Here is a 26,096-nt window from a genome sequence, read left to right as displayed (position 1 = left end):
GACCGAATTTACCCATTGACAAAAGGGTAGAAAGTTTTTAATTTAATCTGCTACCTGCTGGGACCCAATTTACGATCACCCTCATTTTTTGGTAATTTCGCGTCGAAATATTCGATTTGGAATTTGACGGATAAGAGCGTCTTTTTCATGCGATAAAAAGTTGCTTTTACTGGTACTGGTACTACGAATATACCATTTTTTCGTTTCTTTATATGCTACATTTTTTCTTAGAATATTTTTTTCGATAAAATACTTTTTAAGTATTTGCGAAAAGCCGTCTGAAAACGTGTTTTTTTTTACGTAAACATTTTTATTCGCAAATGACTTTAGTATACTCAGGGCTGCTTTATCCATTAGGTATTATAGGCAGTTGTATAGGGCGGAAAATTGTGAGAGGGCGGCAAAAATATTGTAAAAAAAATATTTGTATATAAAAATTAAAATCGAATAACAAGTATGAATGTTCATCCATCAATGAAATAGAAGTGGGCATTCATTTCTAAATAGAATAAAATAAATTGCATTCGTAACAAAAATAAAACAAACATAGCATTCTGTTATCTTAGCACTATTCATTCAAAAAGAACGAAAGTCATAAATTTAGTGATTATTAGGCCGCCGGCATGCCGGCATGCCGCGGCAGCTGGGCAAAGGCGGTGGGACATTGAACACTTCAATATTGCACATTTTGCAGAAACTACAGATTTGACTTGTCTACAGTAGGACATCGAGTTAGAGTTGGGATTTTAAAACTGTATTATTACAAGTAGATAAGGTTCGTGTCGTCGCACAGATATACTCCAGGGAAATAAGCAAGAAAGACCATGTTCGGGACACTGAAATATCGAGGTAGCTGACTACTTTTTTAGTTATTGTTGACTGTTGACCTATAGGATAAAAACCTACATGTTTCCTGCGTAGAGTTTGCGTCCGATTTTTAACTACTAAGAATTTAGTGCAATCAACGTGATTTTTCCATTTTTTGCAATCAATTAAAAAGCTAAATAGTTGACATAAAATTACAAATTTTTTTTAGAACATTAAAAAACCTTCAAAATGACGATTTTTTAAAGTCATAATAGTCATTTATGAAACAGTTCGTGAAGTATGCTTTTTGCGAACGCACGCGTGTTTAGAGTACGAGCGACAGCGGCGCGAGTGCTATACATCGCGTAAGTTCGCAAAAAGTACTTCACGCACATACATACAATATACAATACTTTCATACAATATTTTATCATACAATATTTTATTTCATACAATATTTTTTCTACGATAAGGAAATAAAAAAAAACTGTAACTTTTCGTCACTGGAATTCATTTCTATTCTACAATTTTTAGACCTTTGATATTTAAAAATTCTAATTTTTTTCAAACCACAAAACTGTCAAAACTTGTGTTGTAATTTATTGCTCAAATGTCATCACCATGACAACGTGAGTTAAGGATATTTGATTATAACGACAGAGATAGCTATACAGTACATGTCTATTCTTAATTCAGATATACTTTCCAGTTTACCTCACCTTATATATACATATACAGCATATTGTTTAATTTTATTTATTATTGTAACTTATAATTTTGTTAATTCTTTTTATTTTTGATTAAAGTTCTGTGTTAAAGGTTTTGACTGATTTTTTATGTTTTATAATGTTTTTTTTCTCTGATTCTGTCCTTGGTTTAGAACTAGAACCTTTAGCCACGTAATTGTATAACTTATCACTAACTCAGGTGTAATGTGTAGTGTGTGTGTTGAGTAAGTGTCTTGTTACTTTGCAAAGTCGACGTCATTGTCTTTGCAAAGAGAGGCTAATTGTATCCGAACGTCTGCGGTCCCTCCGGTGAGTACCGATCCCTCAAGGACAGAAACTATTTTCATTTATTAATTTATAATAAACGAAAAAATCCCTGACCCTGGTGAGATTCGAACTCACTCCAATTCGGAACTTTCGATCCAAAGGTTATGCGCTCTTACCACTGAGCCACAGAGGGTTTTTTTTTATAATGTTAATCAAAATTAATTGATAAACCATTGATATAGATTCAGATTATAACAAGATATACGTAATTTTTTGCACAGTAGCTTTGATCCCAATAATTGTGGATCGCTCGTTATGAAAGTGTGCCAAAAAACAGTGCGAAAAAGTAAACCCCATTTAGAATACATTGTTACTTCATGCACACTTTAAATCCTTCACGCACTGCTATCTATAATGACAGTTTTCACAAACTTAAAATTATGCATAATATGAGATAGAGTAGATCAAGTTAATTTGTTGCTTCGTAAACTGCAAAATAACTGAAAATCGTTATTTATTAATAAATTTTACTAAAACTAACTTAGAACTATAGAAGTAAAGTTGTTTTGATAAAACGAAAATTTTTTGAGTTATTAGCAGAAAACTGATTAAAAACATTGATTTTTTCGATGTACAACTAACACTTTAGATAGCGAATAAATCGAAAACTATTAATTTTATCAAAAAAAAAAATGTATAGAACATCTTTTGCTTAGAATCAATATCTTAAATTTGCGGTGAAAATATTATAATAAAAAAATTCCACCCCCGAGATGGGGTGGCAACCACCCCCATGGTAAAAGCGCCTTTCAGCATCATATAGATTTTGATCCTTGGACTATCCACTACTTATCCTCAAATTTTCAAGCAAATCGATGCATTCTGTAAAAATTGCGAGGTGAAAAGCTTCGGTTCCTGGACTATAATGTATAATGTATGTATAGTTTTAAAATATTGTATTGCAAATTATTATTATTAAATGATTATTATTTGTGAAGTATTCTTTTTCTTTTTTCGCACCCTTATGTATGTAAGAAAACTAAGGGACTTTCTGAAAGGACAATCTAAATAGTTACAGTTAAAGGGAGGGGCGACATAATTGGAATTGCACGCGGGCGGCCAAACTGTTAGCGGCGGCTCTGTTACTTAGACCCCCCTTATCATAGTTATTCTATTAGTCTTATAAATCCTAATTTTAATATGCGCTATCAATATAGCTGTCAAATTTGATCAAAATCGGAACGAAACTAAAAAAGAGTTATTTGAGGTCAAAATGGGTTTCAAATCAATTTGGCCCAACGTGTACATTGTAAATTATGATTTGGGAGTGCTCCTCGTAATATTCAACATGTCTTGGTTTGTTTATTTCTAGTGCATCTGTATTATGATTTTAGTACGGGTATTGCAAATCATTGAAGCTGTGTTCGAATTAAAGTACAACCTCATAAAAGGAATCAAAAATAATTCAAACTTGCAAGGAACACCATTAGTCCTGTCGCCAGGGGGGGTACAACGGCCTCTTTTATTCAGATGGACTTACCCAAGTTTTTTTATGTATTTTGACCCGTAGACATGAATTTTTTGGGTAACAGTTGATCCGGATGTCGATAAGATTGTTATAAACAAAGAACTGGAGGAATTACATAACAGCGATTTTTCGCAAAACAAAATATTTTTTTGTATTTTTTTGGGTAATTCTAAGCAAAAAATGTTCCCACAAGTTTTTTCGTAGGATGCATAGTTTTCAAGATAAACGCGGTGGAACTTTCAAAAATTCGAAAAATTGCAACTTTTGAACCCGAATAACTTTTGATTAAAAATAAAATAGCAATGCTGCTTCCCGTATTTGAAAGTTCAAGTCAAATTATACCGGTTGTTATTATTTTCGTTGCTAAAAATTAATTTTTTATTGTCAAACAAAGCTATAAACCAATAGTGTTTCCCGTGCCCAATGCATGTGTTTTAACGCATGCTACGTAGAAATTGCCTGTTTGTAGGCTCGCCTCCTCGTTCGATTTTAAATGAGAGATACATTGAAAACATCACTCAAGCACTATGTGTTTATAGCTTTGTTTAACAATAAAATAATTAATTTTTAGCATTGCAAATAATCAAAACCGATATAATTTGACTTGAACTTTCAAATGCGGTAAGCAATATTGCTATCTTATTTTTTAATCAAAAGGTTCGGGTTCAAAAATTGCAATTTTTCGATTTTTTGAAAGTTCAACCGCGTTGATTTCGAAAACTATGCATCCTACGAAAAAACTTGTGTAAGAATCTTTTTTGCTTAGAATGATCCAAAAAATACAACAAAATGTTTTGTTTTGCGAAAAATCGTTGTTATGTAATTCTTCAAGTTCTTTGTTTATAACAATCTTATCGACATCCGGATCAACTGTTACCCAAAAATTCGTGTTCTACGGGTCAAAATACATAAAAAAACTTGGGTAACTCCATCTGAATCAAGGAAGTCGTTGTACCCCCTAGGGAAAGGACTATACTAACACATTTTAAACTGGCAAAGAACATTACAAACACAGCTCAAACTATCCAACGAGCATGAGGATGAAGTGAAATGTGAAAATAGTGGGAATATTTATTTATCTATAATATTTAAAGTTCATACTGGAATAATAAAATTAAAGCTTGGAAAAGCTTACTAAATAGAATGAAACGAAAACAGATCAGAACGAACACAAATAAAATCAATTTTATAATTGCTAGCCTGTTAAGTCTCCTAAACAAATAAGAACACAATTTGTTATGTTATAGGACCAGTTTTGTTTTTGGGGTCCCTTTTGTAGTGTTTTGTAAATTGAACACAGCTCCAGTTACGTACTATAGTCGAAACTGCAGAGTTGTAAATTGAACATTTGATTCACTTCAAAAATACATAATGTACTTTCTTTACAGTATTTAAATTTTTCAATAATGTCGGGACAATAATTTGTCAGAATTCCGAAAAATGGCTAATATTTAAAATGAACAAAAAAAGATTTACATTATAATATATTATGATTTACCATATATTTACAAAAAACCAAAAAAATAATAGAAACTTATTTAATTAAAAAAAATTAAATTGGAATTTTACCTGTTGTAAGCCTGAAGAACTGCCACCCCAGTTGCACTCTAGTTGAATTCCGAACTGAGGATTGTTGGGAACATAACTGGCATCCATGTTTGCAAAGAAGGGATGTTCTGGAATTATAGGAGGACCAATCTTGCGCACCTGGCAACTTGATGACGGTAAATAATATTTCTGTTAAAAATATTCATATATGAGTATCTGATAATATTCTAACTTTTTGCATATTTTTTTAATTCAGTTTGAAAAAATGAATTGTATGTTACGAAGTGTGCCTATATAGTTGTCAAAACTATTTGCTTTTTACAAATTACGTTGATTTAAACATAATAAAAATTCAAAATAATTTTTTTAGACATAATTTTTATATAGGAAAAGAAAAGTAGAAAAATATAATAGATATAATGTACAATGCAATAAAACAGGTGTGTGGAATAAGGAAGATTAAGAAAAATGGTAGCAGAACTGGAAATAAAAAGCCATAGGATTTAAGATAGCACCACTGAAAAAATTTAAATAAAAAAGAAGAACAATATATAGAAGACAAGTCAATATTCCCTAAAAAGAGATGAAACATGAAACAGCTAAACACTATAAAATTAAATTTGAGAGTAAAAACTAAAACTAATAAGAAGAAGATATAGTTCAATAAAAACGAGAAATGGATGAAAAAGAAAATCAACATCACAGAGATCGAAGAAAAAAGAGCAAGAATATAGATAGAAAAATCAAGGGATGTAGACCACGTAGATAGAGGGAAAGGTTGTGTGATGATCTGATATTGAAAGCGGAGAGAAAAAATGAAAGAACATAAATGTGGATATATGGGTAAAATATTGGAAAATATGGAACTGAAAATGAATTTCAAAAACAAACACCATATTTGACAAAAACTATGATCAAACTTATTACAGACATGTTAAATAATCAGTGGCGGATCTAGAATTTAGACATTGACCTTGGGAGTTAAGAGCGCAACTTCTAATGAAACACAAACACCAAAGGACAAAAAAAATAAACCCAAACTGCATAAAAGACATAAATAATGACCTATATGCATTAAGTTCTCTTAATTTTCGTAAATAGCGTGTTAATTGGGTTGAATTTGTCTATCTGTAGTTTAAGTTTCATATCAGCTAATCTATATTTTTATATTTTAACAATTTTTTTCTTTAATTTTTGACCTTGTTAGGGGGGGGGGGGAAACCGAGTTGTTTGCAAATACCAAGTTGTTGGCGAAAACCAAGTTGATATTGAATATCAGTTAAAAAACGGTGCAGAAACAGATATAACTAAATATCTTACTCATATAATAATATTAGGTTTAATCTTTCTTAAAGCAGAGGACGCTGGGGATTGCTTTGCTATAGATCTTGTTGCAATTCAACCAGAAGATGAAAGAGTGGTTAAGTTTAGTGACTATTTAGTTGAAACTTATATTGAAGAAACGTCAACATTTCCTCCTCATATTTGGGCTGAAAATGCTTCGTCGTTACAAAGGACAAGAAAAGAGTGAGTCTTTTCACTCTCGCTATATGCTTCATTTTAAAATACACATCCAAATTTTAACCAGTTAATTCATGTTCTTCAAATTTTCAATTAGATTGATACTTATATGAAACTTCAGAGTATAGGTACAAACAGTTGTGAAAATGTACGATAGAAAAGTGATTTTGAGAAAAAACTTTATAGATTTGAAAGAACTACAAAATGACCGCCTTACCAATTTTTAATTTATAAAAAAATTCCTGTTAAATGTAGAATTTAATTATAGCCTAATAAAATAAAAAAAAGTCAAAATGTAAATTCGTACAGGTTAAAACAAATTTTATATCAAAGTTTAGGTGGGTACGAAAGATATTTTCAAGAAAGTATCCAAATCATACAAGGGGATCATTGTTTAAATAATTAAAAAGCGGTCATTTTTGCAAAAAAAAATACTTTTTTAACTGCTGAGGTAATTCACTTATTAATGAAGATCTATGGGATTTTTTCTGCAAAGTTGAAGGGTAAATATTTCACACAAGACTTACTGAATTAAATTTGACCCCCTATTTATTTAAATAATTGTATATAAAACTTTAAAAACAAATTTGCAAAAAATTATTTTTAGCGTTTTAAATAAGCACTATAAAATATCTTGTTTTACAGACTAAGTTGCGATATATTACCAGTATAAAGCAAAAAAAAATTGGTCAAAAAATATTTAATATTTTTTGAGATATTGAATTTGTTTATTAAATGTTACTATATTTTCAATTGCAAAAACGCGGTTGTTGGCAAAGAAATATTCACCTGACTAAGATCTCATTATTTTTATTTTTATGTAAATTTTTGATAAATGTATTGAAAAATTCAAATTTCAATTAAACTCCCCCCTAAAATGGCATTTGAATATTATTCAAATTTGTTTATAATTTGTTTTGTTAATAACGTCGCAAGGATTACGTATTTTGAAATTCCGTTTCGATAATTGGGTTCCTGGGAATTTTTTACTAATTAACAAAAAATTTTTGTCGTTTTTTCTTCTTCTTTTATTTTTCTTGGAGTTATATTACTACGGGCCCTTTTAGGGTTAAATTTTATTAAGAATGTCGAATCTCTGAGTTGTAGATTCTAGACCTAAAAATATTAAGATTTAACTAAAATCTCTTAAATAAAATGTGGCTAATAACTGAGGTACAGGGTGTTTTATTTAAAAATTTAAAAATTATTGTTACCAAGTAAAAACTTTAAAACTTTTGGTAAAAACCAAGTAAAAAATTTAATTTAGTAAGTCTTATGTGAAAGATTTACCCTTCAACTTTAAATAAAATAATCCTATAGACCTTCATTAGGAATTGGATGACCTCAGCAGTTAAAAAAGTAATTTTTATGCAAAAATGACCCCTTTTTAATTATTTAAACAATGATCCCCTTGTATGATTTGGATACTTTCTTGAAAATATCTTTTGTACCCACCTAAACTTTGATATAAAATTTGTTTCAATCTGTACGAATTTACATTTTGATTTACATGTAGTGTAATTTTATTTTACTAGACTATTATTAAATAGTAATTTTACGTATAAATGTAATTTTCATAAATCAATTTTATTTTAACGTGGAATGAAGTAAACACTTCTGTTGTATATAGGTAAGTATATGAATTTATTAAAATTCTTAAAATGTATCCACAAGGGAGTGGAAGCACAAAACGTTTTCGGTCAAATAGACCATGATCAGTGTAAACGACAAGTGTACAAGTAATTGTAACTAGACACTTCAATATGTGTAAAAACCAAGAATCAGTTGGTTGTAAACCTCTCACCTGATCAAAACAACCTTGTGCAATTTCCGAGAAAGGATGACATAAATCCACATGTGATATTCATAATCTTAAGACATCGACTTAATGTCGACTACTATATAGCATATAATGTAGCAATAATGTTATTTAGAGGTTTTTACACCTATTGAAGTGGCTAGTTACAATTATTTGTACACTGGACGTTTACACTGATGATGATCAGTTTGACCGAAAACGTTTTGTACTTCCACTCCCTTGTGGATAAGTTTTTAAAATTTTAATAAATTCATATACCTATATACAACAGAAGTGTTTACTTCATTCCACGTTATTTTATCGAAGGTATACAGCCAACTACAGGGTTTACCCTTTTTAAAGTTTTAATTTTATTTTAAGTTCGAATTTTTTTAATTTTTATATCATGTTTTTATTAAATATTTATTTAAATTTTTATATAAAATTTTTTCAGAATTTCTTAAATAAAAAATAAAATAATTTCTATCTTTCCTCTAATCCTATTTAATGAAACTTAGTGACCAAATATTAAAAAGAACATAACAATGAAACTTGTTTTCTTGAATTATCACAAAGTTGCATTTTTAAAAATCATCCCAATTAGATGTAGATCTGAAGAACGTCCAATAAGACTTTTACTTTTAAACGAATAATTTGTCAAGAGTGTCCAGATTTTAAGGCATAATAATTATTTTTACTAATGGCGACTTAAAATCACCTGGGAGTGAATTCAAACATTACCTTTTACGGAATCAGGTAATATTCATATTTTGGGAGTGAACTCAACTCGTCCCGGTAATACTGGTGTCGATTTATTCATGACAGCATGGCCAATTGGTCGATATAGCACAATTTGTAAGTGGGCGTCATTGTTCGGACTACAAGGACGAAAATAAGTACTCCAAACTCCAAAACACGTAGATCGTGTTGCGAATTAATAGAAAAATGCGTGATTATTGAACACTGATTGCTATAGGTAATAGTAATAGGCCTACAATTTTTAGCTAGTCAAAATTTTGCATTCAGAGGGACTGGTAGGTATGAAAAATTATATGACTAAACATGGTAATTTTTGAAAGGCAGTGGAGGTGTTCCAGGTGTTGGTCAAATTTGTTCCAGTTATTTCAGAACATCGTAATAATGTCAGTAGGTAGGTACCTAAATGTAAAGACAACGAAATTCCACAATACTTGGGCCAGCATTTTCAACATGAGATAATCAATATTTTAGCTAAATCTATTAGTAGGATTGAGATAACAAGCATTGTCAAAAAAAAAAAAATAAAACTTTTACAGTTCAAATTATTATATTTGCATTTTGTTAGTATTTTACTTTTGTTAAGACGGGTAGATAAGTTTATGTCATCGATAAGTACCTATTAATAAAAAAAATAAAACATCTCTAAAGTTGTAGCACATTAGGTTTCGGCAAACACCAACCTTCTTTGAAACAGCTTTTAAAAAAATAGACGAATAATAAAAAATATACAAGAAAATATAACGTAAGCAGCGATACTGTATACTGTATAACATGCTTATATTTTTTAGTCAAATCCGGGGACAACGTACCTAATTAGTTCGTCTTCTTCTACTTCCACAATATCTGTTGATGGACTTTGCGTTGATGGAGGGACACATTCTTCACGGCTTCATACCCAAGACATACAGTGGCGTTCTTGAATATTTGGTAGCCTTATCTTTCTAGTAGTAATGTCTGGTGGCGGTCTACATCCTACATCGTACAGGAAATTGAGAAAGCATTGGATGGTGCAGGCCTGGCCCTACCGATTCTTGCCGCAATGGGCAAGATTAGCGACCGCGCAGCCTTTTCTCGCTAGGTAGACCCTTGCGTTGACAAAAATTGGCTGTTCTCTAAAATTTATTCCCCTAAAAATTTTCCGCCCTCGGCAGCTGCCCAGTTCCCACACCCCTAGGGCCGGACCTGGGATGGTAAATTCGTGCAGAAATTCTTCCGGAGCTTCGGGCCAGGCGAGTCGTGCCATTTCTCCCATGTTCCGTCTTCTCACACAGATTCGTTGAAGCCTTGGATATGCATTTTCAGTTGACTCTGGTAGACTTGTTTCAAATATTGGCTACTATATATTATTTCCATAGCGGATACGAAGGTCTCTTAGCTGTTTTGGAAGTCCTCAGAGATGTTTTGGAATATTTCAACAGCTATACATCGAAGTGATAATATGAGGGCTGTCTTGTGATCATTTCCCCATCCATTATTTTTTGCAGCAGCTTCTACACTTGTAAGGAGATCACGCCGTCAAATGTAGTAGGCTTAATCATTCCGTTGAGAGGGGAACGAATCACTTTTGGTTTACCTTTAACTTTAACTCTCAACGGCTTGGTCTTTTTAACTTCTAGGTGGATATTTTTAAGAGTTCACATTACCCCATCATGTATTTTCCATACTCATCCTGTTGTTACTTCAATTTCTTTAGCCATGTCTTCTTTTGTCCCTTCGATTTTCTCTTTTCATATCTTCGTTACTTATTTTAAGCTTACCTACAATATAATTTTTGTATTATAAGCGTATGTATATGTATAATAAGAATAAATTAATATTCTTGAAATTAGCATCCTTGACGAAAAATTCGAAATTCTCGAACGTCACCGATAAAGAGGTGGGTTCGGTTTCTGGAATTTCTATAACCGATAGAGTCGCAATTAGGCGTTTGTGACTCTCAGCAAAATTCTACAACAAGTTTGGTGATACTAAATTTACAAATAACGCTGTGAGCTCGTACGTAGAGGGGATATTTACAAATTCGCGAACGCCAGTAGTGACAAGTTTGTAAACGTTTACTGGAAATTTGACATAAATGTCAGTGATTAATTTAAAATTAAAATTAAAAACATTAATTATAAACAATATTAGTTGGTCAAAGCTGTGGTATATATTTTTACCTTAAATATACCTACGTTTTAAATACTGAATTTAAGTTTTTTAATGTTCCGTAATATCTAATTATAAATAATCTATTATAATCTTAGCGCCATCTACACGATTATTGTCAAAGTATCCGAAGTAAGAAATTGATATTTTATCAATAGAACGTCAAAATGATTAGAAAAATCTTAAAAAAATCGATTACAATTTAATTAGTTTTTTGCGTTGTAAATATTAAGCGATAACAATTAAATAATAAATTTAAAAATTACCGGTAAAAGTTGAATTAGTAACCGCTAGGAGCGACACCAGCGAAGCTCAGAGCGTATAAGCAACCACTAAATAAGATTCTGAAAAACATAAAACGATCATTGTTATGGGAGATACCAACATAAAAACTGTGAAACGAAACGCTCAGAAGAGATACTGGTTGGATGTTGTCTTTGTTAAAGTAGTATTTGCCAAAGTAATGAAAGAAGGGGCCGATTGATTCAGATGTACCTATATAGAAATAGAAATCGTAGCCACCAATGCCTTCATTTTAGAAACTTTCAACAAGACACCTATATACCTACCTACTTGGAAATCTCAAGAAGATAAAACTAATATTATCCAAAATCATATAAATTTTATGTGAGTTAGTAAAAGGTTCAGAAATGCAAGCACCATTTCAATTAAAACCTACTCAAAAGCAGATGTTTACTCGGATTCATAATGGATGACTATTTGAATGAGTTGAATTGACTTATTGATGACTGAATTGACGACATGGTAGACAGAATAAAACTCATTTTATGTATTAAGAAAATTGGCGGGAGAGACAGTTGGAAAAAAATATGGAAATATGACAACTTTAGTGGGCACAAAATGGGCTTCAATCTGCAAATCCGGTATCGGATGGTAAAATGTTCTATCCACTATTCTTCTTTATCGTGTCGTAATCTGTACTGTTAATGTTGACTTAATGAGAAAGCTGGAACCTGTTGAGATGTGGCTTTTTGGGAGAATTTTGAAAATGCCATGGACCGATCATATTACGAACGAAACTGTGTTGCACAGAATGGTAAGAGACAGAGAACTTTTTACCACATTAAATGGCGAAAGACACACATACTTAGAAATGATAAGTACGAATTATTGCAGCTTATTATGAAGAATAAAATTGAAGAATAAAGGGGTCCTAGTAGACGACAAAATATCCTCGATGAAAAACATTCGCGACTGGGCCGAGTTAAACTACAGACGCTTAAAAAAAAGCAGCAGATAGAGACGAATGAATATGAATATCTACTAAAGAAGAAAACATAATGAGGGAAACTAAAGATACTTAAACACCAATAAGGCAAAAATTCTTTCAAAATACATTCGAAGATAGTTAATCAAACTACGGTATACTTAAGCCGTATTTATGTTAGAACGGGGTACGACACGGGCTGTGGAACAATAGACGGAGCACGTCCCCGTTGTCGCTCCGTTCCGTTGTACTATAAACTAATCAATGTCTTTCATATCACAGGATTCCTCAACGTACCCCGCAAGACAGCCGTGTCGTCAACGTTCCTTCTTCTTCTTCAGGTGCCATCTCCGCTACGGAGGTTGGCAATCATCATAGCTATTTTAATTTTTGAGGCAGTAGCTCTAAATAGTTGTTTCGAGCTGCATCCAAACCACTCTCTCAGGTTCTTCAACCATGAAATTCGTCTTCTTCCGATGCTTCTTCTGCCATCTATCTTTCCCTGCATTATGAGTCGTAGGATGCCATACTTCTCGCCCCGCATCACATGTCCGAGATACTGTAGCTTCTTTTCTTTAATTGTAAGTTCAACTTCCTTTTCTTTACCTATTCTTCTCAGTACTTCATTGTTTGTAACTCTATCTACCCAGGAAACCCTCATAATTTTTCTATAGGTCCACATTTCAAAGGCGTTAAGTCGTCTCATTGTCTCTACATTTAACGTCCACGTCAACGTTCCGTCATAAGATAAATCAGACTTTTTAGAAACTTTGGATAGATGATCCTCAAATAACTTCTGACAAATAAATAAGCAATAAATAAGTGGCAAATAAAATTAGCTACATATCGAAATGCAGCCGAACTGGACGTAATGCCAATCTAGATATTGAAGTACCTGATTAACAAAAGTATATACTTAAGACATTTTGTAATGTCTACAAAACTGAGTAGATACCGGAAGACTACACGAATGTATAAAAAATATGGAAAGAATATGAAAAAATTCTCAAATGATCTCAAACGTGAATAGTTCTATTCGGTTCGCAAGTTATAATTCAAATATATTTATGTTAGTCAATTTGTAACTGTTTCTGACGTATACGTTAGCTTTCTCTAGCTAGCCCAGTGGTTCCCAAAGTGGTCCAGGTGGACCCCCAGGGGTCCACGAGGGACTCAACGAGGGTCTACGTTGGCGTGAAATAAAAATGGGGGTGCACAAGTTGTAATTGGGGGTCCACGAACACTTTATAGTGATTTGGTATTTATTTAAACAAATTTGCATTTTTTATCGTAAAATATCAATGGGAAAAAATAATGTTTTAATAGTAGGGACTTAAAAATAGCATTAAAATATATTATAACAAGTTATTTTGATTAAAAAGTTTATTTTTAGATTATATAACAAGTTTTTGATGAAATTTAGGTGTAGAAAACTTTAAAATGCCGTTTTTTACATTCTCCTCCATTCCCAAAATACATGTCTTTCGATTTGACTGAAAATTGGCCCACAGACAACCAAAACACAGGACTTTAAATGTTAAAAGGATTTGTATAGTTTTACAACACAACAGAAATACGTGAAATAATTAAAGTGTCAAAATATAGGCGGCTACTGTAATTAGGTACAATTAACCCGGAAAATATCGGCCCTATGAAAATAGTGGTTAAAAAAATTGTAGTAATTATTGTAAAGACGATTTATTTGGAACAATTTCAATTTCTACCATTTTTGTCGAAAAGTTGAAAATGGAGGAGATATTGAACAAAAACCGCTGCTCTCAAACCAATCAGGTCTTATGATCGCGCCTTTACCGCATACGTACTACCTGAAATATTGATTTTAGCAAAAAATGAAAAAAATCAAAATTGTATAAAATTTAGTTCTTTCCACTTTTGTATAAAAGTATATTTTTGTTCTAAAACTAATAATAAACGAGATGATTCAATAATTCTGCTCTAACTGTCACTATTTTCGCCCCATAACTCGGAAAATATCGACGGCACAAAAAATTTATAATAAAAGAAATTATTGAAACCATATTTTTAACAATTTCAGTCAAAACAGAATAGAATCTTTCTGGGGTAGCTCTACATGCAAGATCAAATGCTAACCCGACTGGACTATATAATTTTGACTCAGATATTATTGCATGTAACTTTTCTTATATTGTAAAACTACACAAATTCTTTTAACCACTTAAAGTCCTGTGTTTTGGCTATCTGTGGGCAAATTATTAGCCAAATAGAAGAACATGTATTTTGGGAATGGGGGTAAATGTAAAAACAGTATTTTAATGTTTTCTACACTAAAATTTGATCAAAAACATCTTAAATCAAAAAACTTATTATAATGCCTAATAATCACATTTTTGAGTCCCTTCTATTAAAACATTATTTGTTCCATTGATACTTTACGATAAAAAATGTAAATTTGTTTAAATAAATTCCAAATCACTCCGCAACTGCCACGATGAGTAGAATTCTATTTTGCTGCAAATTGCTTGCATATGCAATTCTACTGATTGTGATTCCACAATCCTGTGCTTATAATGTGGTAAGTCCTGTGCTTGTTACGTACAGCATGTCTTGATGAAGATATTCAGACATACGTTCAACATTTAAATGCGCTGCATGATGACTTCAAAAACAGATTTGAAGATATTTTGATGATGGAAATACCACCACGGGTCATAAATCCATTTGATGAAACGGAAGTGGCGGATGTGGTATTACAAGAGGAACTACTAGAGCTCAGCACCAATGAAGAGCTGAAGGTGCAATTTAAAAAAGGCTATCACACATTTTGGCTGCAGGCAGAAATACCTGAAAAATATCCTGGGCTTTGGGAAATTGCGAGAAAACTTTTCATAGCGTTTCCCTCGTCATACCTTGTCGAAAAAAGGTTTAGTGTAGTTACAAACCTATTGACAAAAAAAAGGAACACCAACAAAAGGAATCCTAACAAAACTAAAGCGAAATATTGATAATTTGCTGTCAATCCATCAAGTACATCCCTCCCATTAAAATTATTGGGATTTTTTTTTATTGTTGATTTGCATATTTAAAGTTACGTAACGTTATTAGTGTTTTATTTTAATTCTTTTAAGTCTGTTATCATTATCATTTTAATAAATAGATCGTAAGAAAATATACCTACATTTTTTCTTTATTTTTATCACTCCGAATTTAGCACTATTTTCGAAGACAGAGAACAGGAGTTAGCGATGTAATTTCCCGAATTGCCACCCTGAAATGCAACTGGGTCCGACACGTCGCCCGAATCAGTGATGCGAGGTGGACGAAGAGATTACTTGAGTGGAGGCCGAGATTAGAAAAAAAAAGTAGAGGAAGACCACCTACTCATTGGACTGACGATCTCAAGAAAATGTCAAGAAATTGGATGCAAAGTGCTCAAAATAGAGCACAATGGACAAAAATGAGGGAGGCCTATGTCCAGCAGTGGACGCAAAGAGCTGGGTGATGATGAATGATGATGATTTTAGGGTTGGAGCTCACCCGCTACGGCAATTTCCATCGTTATATCTTCACATTTGGGACGAGTTTTGGGAATATGGTAAAAATGTAGCAGCAGGGGGTCCACCGAAACCAGTAAATTTTTAAAGGGGTCTACGAGAAAAAATAGTTTGGGAACCTCTGAGCTAGCCTATAGGTACTACTGAATCCTTTGAAATGAGCAAACACGAAAATATATAATGGTACCTATCGGAAGTTTATGGAAAGGGCCTAAGATTAATATATTATAATCTATATTGGGTAGAAGGATACGTGCTATCGCCATTACTGCTCAATTTATAATCGGGTAGATTATTACAATAGAGGGACAATAGAATATACAGGGTGTAACAAAAATACAGGTCATAAATCAAATCACATATTCTGGGACCAAAAATAGTTCGACTTAACCTAACTTACCTTAGTACAAATGTGCACATAAAAAAAGTTACAGCCCTTTAAAATTACAAAATAAAAATCGATCTTTTCCAATATATCGAAAACTATTTGAGGTTTTTTTATTGAAAACGGACATGTGGAATTCTTATGACAGGAACATCTTAGAAAGAAATTATAGTGAAATTTGTGCACCCCATAAAAATTTTATGGGGGTTTTGTTCCCTTAAACCCCCCCAAACTTTTGTGTACGTTTCAATTAAATTATCATTGTGGCACTGTTAGTTAAACACAATATTTTTAAAACTTTTTTGCCTCTTATTACTTTTTCGAAAAGCTAGTTTTTATCGAGATATTTTGCATATTTGTCAAATCCACCACATATTTATTGTATGCTGTTATGTACGATTAAAGAGACCTTAATTAAATGAAAATTTATTTATAAATTACAGTTTAAGGTATATTTTGAACCATATTAGAAAAGAAGCCACATCTCGATAAAATGTGCCTTATCGGAAAAATACTAAGAGGCAAAAAAGTTTTAAAAACACTGTGTTTAACTAATAGTACCGCAATAATAGTTTAATTGGAAAGTACACACAAATTTAGGGGGTTTAAAGGCACAAAACCCCCATAAAATTTTTATGTAAACATATTAAAAAAGAAGCCGCATCTCGATTAAAACTGGTTTATCGAAAAAATATTGAGAGGCAAAAAAGTTTTAAAACCATTGTGTTTAACTAATGGTACCACAATAATAATTTAATTCGAACGTACCAAATAGTTTGGGGGGGTTGAAGGGAACAAAACCCCCATAAAAGTTTTATGGGGTGCACAAATTTCACTATAATTTCTTTTTGAGATGCTCCTGCTATAATAATCCCAATTGTCCATTTTCATTAAAAAATCTCTAATAGTTTTCGATATATCGGAAAAAATCGATTTTCATTCTGTAAATTCAAAGGGCTGTAATTTTTGTGTGTTCATATTTATGCTAAGGTAAGTTAGGTTCAATCGAACTATTTTTGGTCCCAGAATATGAGATTTAATTTATGACCTGTATTTTTGTTACACCCTGTATATCAGGGAGTGGAGAAGCCATAAAAAATTAGAATTACTTATTAATAAAGTTACAGAAGTGGGTGAAGAGTTCTGACTCATTTTGTATTTAAAAAAAGGCAAAGAATGTAGTAATGAGCAAATGGGACATAATACGCTAATATGAGCCAGAGTCGCGTTATATCTAAGCTTACATTTAAAAATCCCATGTTATGCATATTCTGTTTTGTTGAACAGTAATTTGTATGGCTAAGATGAGAGTCATCATTATCATTTAATCTTCGCCTGTCCACTGTTGGACATAATTCCCTCATAATGTTCCATCTTTTTCAATCTTTTGCCTCTTGCACCAAGTTCCTATGGCAACTAAACTAAACTAATCAATAAATTAAACGATTTAGATCATCAGTCAACGTGTTGGTAGACGACTTCTGCTTCGGTAGGTATCATCTCTTCTTTTTCTTGATGTGCCTATCCGTGACGACTGTTGGTAATCATCATGGCAATCTTCACTTTATCTGAAGCAACGCGGAAAAGCTGCACAGATGTTGTGTTGAACCAGGTTCTGAGTTTCTTTAACCAGTATGTTCTTCTTCTTCCTAGACCTCGCTTTCCAAATATTTTTCCTTGCAAGATGGCTTGTAGGAGGGCATATCTGGATTCTTTTCTCATCATGTGTCCAAATTATTCCAACTTTCGAGATTTGATGGTGGTCAGTACCTCTCGGTTCTTCCCCATTCTTCTAAGGACCTCTTCATTCGTGACCCGATCAGATCATCTCTTAGTCTATCTATATTCCAGTACCCTCTTTTGCACCTCTTATCTGTCATACGAGACACGTGACCTGCCCAGTTCCACTTCAGCGTTGATATTCTCTCTACTGAATTAGCGCCTCCTGATTTTCCTCGTAGCTGACGGTTTGAGATCTTATCTCGCAGTTAAATTTCCAACCAAGCACGCTCCATAAACCCTTAAGTCACACGGATCTTTTGGACTGTTTTTCTTGTCGTGGTCAACCCGCTCCGTAAGTCAACACTGGCAAAACACACTGATTAAAAGGTTTTTCGTTTATTCGTATTGGTATATCGGACGCAGGTCCGGATTTAAGGGAGGGCAGGCTGGGCAGCTGCCCGGGGCTCCCACATTCCGGGGGCCCCCACAAAATCCCAAACATAACAAAGTCAGCACATTATTCACATAAAATAATTTTTGTTTTATGCAAACATAATTATGTATATCAAAAATAATTTCTTATTAATCGTTATCTGGAGTTGGCACTACGCCACTGAGTATAATAACATTGATCAAAACATTGCTTACTCCACATTTACAAAGTTTGAACTTAAATTTGAGCCATACTTGCCTCATACGCCTACAATAATTTATTTGTCTTCTAAATCATATTCTACATCATGCATATATATTTTTTAAATGCCCTTTTCCCATGGATTGCAAAATACTCAGAAGATAATCAAGTGGAATTCAGTCTTTTTTGTTGAGTCATAATTTGGTTACGAGTTTGACCTTAAATTATCCCGTTTACAAAAATTGTGGCATAAGCAAATCTGAAAATCTGGCACTAAACCACTCATTTGTTTTGTGACTTTGTGCTACTTGCAGAAAGAATATTAATTGTCAGCTGTAATACTATTTACGATAATCTAGTAAAACAGCAATATTACTCACCAGTCACCTGTTTTTATTATTTCGTACTGTTACCCCTGTTGAAAAAGGTAAGTTTTTACTTTATTTTTCTACAACCACTATTCAAAGTGCACTTTTCTGCACGGTTTTATGTTAGCAAACTTGATATTTTCTCACAGTATAAGATATTTGACATTAGTGTGCAGAAAAGTGACGTTTCTGTGCCGCAAAGTGACGTTTCTGTGCCGCAAAGTTCTTTTCTGCACAGTTGACTACCTCATTCTGAGTAACGTTATATTCTGTTTACATCCGTGGACTACCGCATTCTGAGTAACGTTATATTCTGTTTACATCCGTGGTTAAACTTTAGACAAATATATAACCTATAAGACAATTATTATATTTAACTATAGCATAGAAACTAAATTATGGATGTTACAACTGTTTTATTTTACAATTTTATTCTTATTAAACATTTTATAATTATCAAATAACCAATAAGGATTTAGCAACCTGTGCAAGAGACGTCGAATGAAGTAGGTTTTGTGTAAATCCGTGACTGCATAAATATAATGTCGATAATGTGTAACAATTGTTTAAATTTAAACAAATTAAGGCAGTGCATTAGTTTTTTAACTGAGTTCTGTGTAATTTATTTAGGTATCAGGAATTTAAATTGATTAGTAGGTATTAATTAAATACAGTTTAAAATTTATCACATAGGTACCTATTATAATTAATCGTCGTTTGGAAATTGTGATTTTTATTTTTAGGAAAAACTGTGCTTGTAGAAAAAGTATAGTGTGAAACACGTGCAGAAAGATAATTTCTCACTCGTTTGAATTGCGGCACTCGCTTGCGCTCGTACCGCAACTTTTCAAACTCGTGAGAAATTAGTATCTTTCTGCACTTGTTGCAAAATATACTATTTTGTGATAGCCTAGAAGTTTCCTATCTAGTATTTGGAGGGTTGGGGACTTTTAAAATATAAAAATTTAAATAAAGTCATGCTACTCATACAAACATGGTCAGACCAGGCCAGAAAATATTTAAGTTGTACATTGGATTGTTAACTGTTAAATAATTGGGATACAAGTTTAAATGCTAATTTCTAAAATCATTCAAAAGGTGCGTATTAAATAGAATTGTGCTGTGTGCTCTCATTGTTACTGGTACCTATAATAGTCCATTGACTCACGGTTTTTCCTGAAAATTTTGAAGAACCGCTTGAATTGACATGAAATTTGGCATACACATAAATAATAACATGTCAAAGAAGAAAAGTGAATTTTGCCGATTTGTGCTTTTGCTCTGGAGGTGAGTTTCACCCCTCCTCGGGTGTGAAAAAATAAGTTCAAAATAAGTCCGGAAATGGATAAACTGACGAATTCTAAGCAACTTTTGTTCTATAGCATTTTTTCACTAAGTTAATACTTATGTAGTGTTATTATTTTAGTTATTCATCATCATCAGTAGCTCGACAATTATTTTCGGTCCTGGCTTGTTCTAGGATTTTCCGCCATTCTGTTTTGTTGCTTGCTTTGTTTTTTCAGTTGGTAATCTTAAGTGTTTTCAGATCTTGTTCCACTTGTTCCATGTATCTAAGTTTGGGTCTTCCCTTTGACCTTCTCCCTAATGGTGTCTGCCTCATTATATGTTTTGGTGTTTCAGTCTTCAACATCCGTTCAACATGGCCCATCCAGTGCAGACGTCTGATCTTTATGGATGTTATGACGTCGGGTTCGTTGTATGCTGCGTAAGGGGGTTGTTTCTCTGGTATCCGTTTGATGCAGTATAATTCCATCATATAGTGGATCTCTGTTTTTTTTTTAACTTTTCTTTGAAGAAGTCTGTTATTATTTCAGTTATTTGCAGTAAATTTGCGAGTAAATATGTTCATTTTTCAACAAAAAAAAAAACACGTTTTTAGACGGTTTTTTGCAAATGACTAAAAAAGTAAGTATTTTATCGAAAAAACATTCTTATCAAAAACATTAAACACTATGTCTTAAAGGAACTAAATAGATATGACAGACATAATTAAGGAATTTTCAATTCAAAAATCTAAAAAGTACCCAGACTTTAACCATACATTTTACAATATTTATTTTTAATATTTTACGGTAACAAGTTGCTCAAGGAACCAGAGAAGCATTATTTGCAGTAAATGTGCTAATACAGAGATGTTTAGATGTAAACCAGGACATCTATGTCTGCTTCCTAGATTATAACAAGGCATTCGATACGGTGAAACATAATCCGTTAATAAAACTCTTGAGAACAAAGAACATCGACACACGGGATATAAGAATAATAAATAATCTGTATTCTGAACAAGAAGCTGTCATAAGAATAAATAATTTAAACGCCAATAAAATAAAAATCAAAAGAGGCGTTAGACAGGGTTGTGTCTTGGGTTGTGGCTGTTTAATGCATATTCAGAAGAAATATTAAAAAAAGCATTAGAAGATGAAGTAGCAGGCATAAAAATAAATGGCCTACCCACATTTGAAATTAGATACGCCGATGACACAACACTAATAGCAGAAACTATTACAGATCTACAGAGAATTTTAGATAAGGTTGTTGCAACGAGTGAAGAATTTGGTCTGTCACTAAACATAAAGAAAACGAAATTTATGGTTATATCAAAGAAAAATATTAGAAACATCAATCTACACGTAAATAATAAGACGATAAATCGAGTTCAGAATTATAACTATTTAGAGACGAACATTAGTGAAACAGGCGATTATACCAAAGAAATCCGAATTAGAATAGAAAAGGATAGAGGTGCATTCACTAATATGAAACAAATATTATATAGTAGAGACCTCAGCCTAAATCTTAGAAAGCGAGTACTAAAATGTTATGTATTTCCTGTTCTTTTGTATGGTGTGGAGACATGGACTCTCAATAAACAATGCCTCAATAGATTGGAAGCATTTGAGATGTGGACGTATCGAAGAATGCTGAGAATCTCCTGGACAGACAGAATAACCAATGAGGAAGTACTAAGGAGAATACAGAACAGCAGGGAGATACTGGATTCCATCAAAATAAGAAAACTTCAATACTTGGGTCATATAACAAGTGGTGACAGATATGAACTCCTAAAATTAATTATGCAGGGAAAGATTCAAGGAAGGCGCAGCACAGAAAAAATTAAACAAGATAGAACTTTTTGTAATTTCAGTAAGAAATGCTTAATAAACAACATATCAAAAAGTTCTACTCGAGAAGTGGGTGCTTCATTTTTTATTAAACAAACGAACTGCGAAAATAGATGTTTTTTTAAATAACTCCGAAAATATAATTTTTTTAAAAAAACTGACTTGGCCATTGAAAAATTCAGAAAATTTTACAAAAAAAAACCATATATAAATTTTTTTCTAAAATTAAATCTGTAGCTTCTATAATTTTTTATTTATAACGCTAAAGTCACCCTTCTCACAAACATTGGCGCACTGCAAACTAGCGTACGGCGAAGTGCACGGTTGAGTTTTTTTTAATGTAATTCTTTAACTAATCGATCAAATGAAATTTTACAAATTGAAGATGAGAGCAGAATAATTAATCTATCTTAGAGTTATAATAAAAAGAAACAACATGTATGGGCGTAAGTACGGTGTGGACTGAAAGTGAGACTTACATGAATTTTGTTTAAAAATGGTTTAAAAATGCGTAACTAATACATTTTTTCTTACAAAACTCTCAATTTTGCACAACTTACCTCTCAATCATCTTACTAAACGATGTTTTATTAAAAAAAAAAATCTAAAAAATTTAATTCAAATGATACGACGTCTCAAAAAATGTAATTTTTGAAAACTTCATAGTTTTACAGAATTAACACCACTTTAAGACGGTATTACTCAATTTTCAACAGATTTATTGCAGTTTTATGGGTGTTTTTTTTAAGGCTAAGGGATGTAGTCTTTAAAATGCACTAAATTATTTTACTTTAATGAAATGAACTATTTCTTTTTGAGAAAATTAAGAAAAATAACAAAAATGTAATACAAAAACCGAAAATTACCAGCTAAAAAAATGTTTATACAAAATGATCAAAACTTTTTTCTGTAAAACTTATCTAAAATACATTTAATAATAACCTTCACCAATAATAAATGTTCAATAAAAAATTTTTTTTTAGCTCTTATACATTATACAGTATGTCTGCGTAACTTGGAATCTAGTGATAACTTTTTTATTATCAGTCTTACGAAAAAAAGTTATTCTTTATAAAATACTCTGCATCGTATATAATCTAAGATGCAACCATCAAATCAGAGCCTATTTTACCACTAGGCCCGTGAGGCACCTGCCTCGGGCCTGATTTGAAGTAAAATAGGTTCTGCATCAACTACCAAATTTTATTAATTTTATACGAGGTATGTCAAAAAATATGAATTTCACTCAAGAGTACCTTTATATTTAAAAAATATGTTCTAGTGTTCAACTAGATCCTTCTAATTAAAATATTGTGAATATTAAAGGCACTTGACTCTTAAGAAAAATTCATATTTTTTACATATATATATATATATATATATATATATATATATATATATATATATATATATATATCAAACAGATGAAATAGAGAATGTGGAAAAATCCCCTTACGAACAATTCACACATCCACCATTTATATATATATATATATATATATATATATATATATATATATATATATATATAAATGGTGGATGTGGATGTGGTGTATACAAATATATATACATATATATATATATATATATATATATATATATATATATATATATATATATATATATATAAAATCAAACAGATGAAATATATATATATATATATATATATATATATATATATAAACAAAAAAAAAGAAGTCAATCTTTGAACACACTCAGTGATCAAAAGATACAAAGTTGGTTCACAGACCAATCGTAACAAAATCAAACAAATGAAATAGAGAATGTGGAAAAATCCCCTTACGAACAACTCACACATCCACTATTTCGGGCTGGGAAAAATTTTCTGAATAGAATCAATGATCCAAACACCAGTTCTCAGAAATGTGTTTCGCCCTCTTCAACCTCCTGTTATGTCTATGTCTCGGATGTTGTTTTTTGATGGAATGTGTCTAAAGATATTCAACCTTTCATCTTTACCGATGAGCCCAGGGAGGTTGAAGAGGGCGAAACACATTTCTGAGAACTGGTGTTTGGATCTTTGATTCTATTCAGAAAATTTTTCCCAGCCCGAAATAGTGGATGTGTGAGTTGTTCGTAAGGGGATTTTTCCACATTCTCTATTTCATTTGTTTGATATATATATATATATATATATATATATATATATATATATATATATATATATATATATATATATATATTCACATATATATACAGGGTGGTTCATCTTATCCGCCTCGGTCTCTGTACAGAAAACCACTTGATATTTAAAAAAAAAATTTTCACAGAAATATACAGGGCCTTTAATACTACAACCTAAAAATAATGTGAATTATACAGGGTGTTCCAAAAAAGAGTGGTATATCAAAGATATATTTTTTCTAATGGAATGCCCTATATCTGATGACATTATTGAATTGACCTTAAAAAATAAGCTATACTTTCATAAGGGTTCCCTATACCTAAATACAGGGTGTTTTGATTTATTTCGATTTTTATAAAAATGTAAGGTTTTAGAAAAAAATAAATATCTACGAATATAAGAAGCAGTAACAAATTCTTTCTTGAATCTTAATAATAGACTATTTAGCATACTTAAACAGATGCTTATTGCAACAAAATTTCTTACAGGGTGGTCAAAATATGAGATTGTTCTATTAACAAATTCAAGCTGTAATAACTTACTCATTTTAAAAGCAACACCCTGTATCTTACTAGTCTATCGCGTAGAAAATTTACTTAGCTTTCAATTTGTACTAGGGTTTCCTATACCTATCTTTTTACAGGGTGGTCAAAATATTAGATTGTTCTATTAACAAATTCAAGCTGTAATAACTTACTTATTTTAAATAGAACAACCTGTATCTTACTAGTCTATAGAGTAGAAAATTTACTTAGCTTTCAATTCTTATTAGGGTTTCCTATACCTATCTCCCTTCATTTTTTAAATATTTAAAGATTTCCTAATTTGTAAGCTTTAAAAATTAGAATTAAGTACCTATGTCGTGGTTATGTACAACACATCACCAACACCGGCAATATACTTAAATATCTTAGTCAAGATAGTTTCATTAATAAAATTCACATTTTTATCATTTAATCACACAGAGTGTTCTTATTTTAAATGACATACTCGATATTCTATTCTTTATAATGGAAGATATTTAAAATCTCTTCAATTCCATGTTAACATTCTCAATACACATGTTATTCTGTAGATATAAATTCTCATGTTATTCTGTAAATACCCATTTTTACATATTTTTGTACAATAGGCTCGTTTTCGTCAAAGTAGCCATTGCATTTAATTGTTTGTAATTGCGATTTAAAGATTCAAACAAAAAGTGGCGTTCTTAAATTTACTTAATAACCGTTGGGTTAAGATATGGAAAATACTTATACGGAATGAAATATAATTTAAATATCTTTCAGAATACGGCATTTAATATAGATATAGGGTATGCAGTTTAAAATAAACGTATTATTCAATTTCACATGCAGGCCAAAATTAACTAAAATAATACAACACTCTGTGTGACTACATGATAACACTGAAAATTTCATTAATGACAGTATCTTGTTTAAGTACATTGCCGGTGTTGGTGATGTGTTGTACATAAACACGACATAGGTACTTTTGTAATTCTAATTTTTAAAGCTTACAAATTAGGAAATCTTTAAATATTTAAAAAATGAAGGGAGATAGGTATAGGAAACCCTAATAAGAATTGAAAGCTAAGTAAATTTTCTACTCGATAGACTAGTAAGATACAGGGTGTTCCATTTAAAATAAGTAAGTTATTACAGCTTGAATTTGTTAATAGAACAATCTAATATTTTGACCGCCCTGTAAAAAGGTAGGTATAGGAAACCCTAGTACAAATTGAAAGCTAAGTAAATTTTCTACGCAATAGACTAGTAAGATACAGGGTGTTCTATTTAAAATAAGTAAGTTATTACAGCTTGAATTTGTAAA

General features: G+C 31.7%; 1 protein-coding gene across 1 annotated transcript in view; it reads right to left on the bottom strand.

Annotated features, from left to right (window-relative positions):
- Positions 1 to 26,096, bottom strand: part of LOC114346228 (protein glass-like) — an 898,758-nt gene that overhangs the window by 842,539 nt on the left and 30,123 nt on the right. The window contains exon 2 of the mRNA XM_050651564.1: positions 4,900 to 5,067. Within this exon, the coding sequence (XP_050507521.1) occupies positions 4,900 to 4,986 (87 nt within the window). The 5' untranslated portion in view covers positions 4,987 to 5,067. The remainder of the gene's footprint in view (positions 1 to 4,899; positions 5,068 to 26,096) is intronic.

This window comes from Diabrotica virgifera, chromosome 5, assembly GCF_917563875.1.
Source record: "Diabrotica virgifera virgifera chromosome 5, PGI_DIABVI_V3a".
In the NCBI taxonomy this organism is placed as follows: domain Eukaryota; kingdom Metazoa; phylum Arthropoda; class Insecta; order Coleoptera; family Chrysomelidae; genus Diabrotica; species Diabrotica virgifera.
The sequence above is the reverse complement of the archived record's forward strand: the minus strand, read 5'-3'. Positions and strand labels throughout refer to the sequence as shown.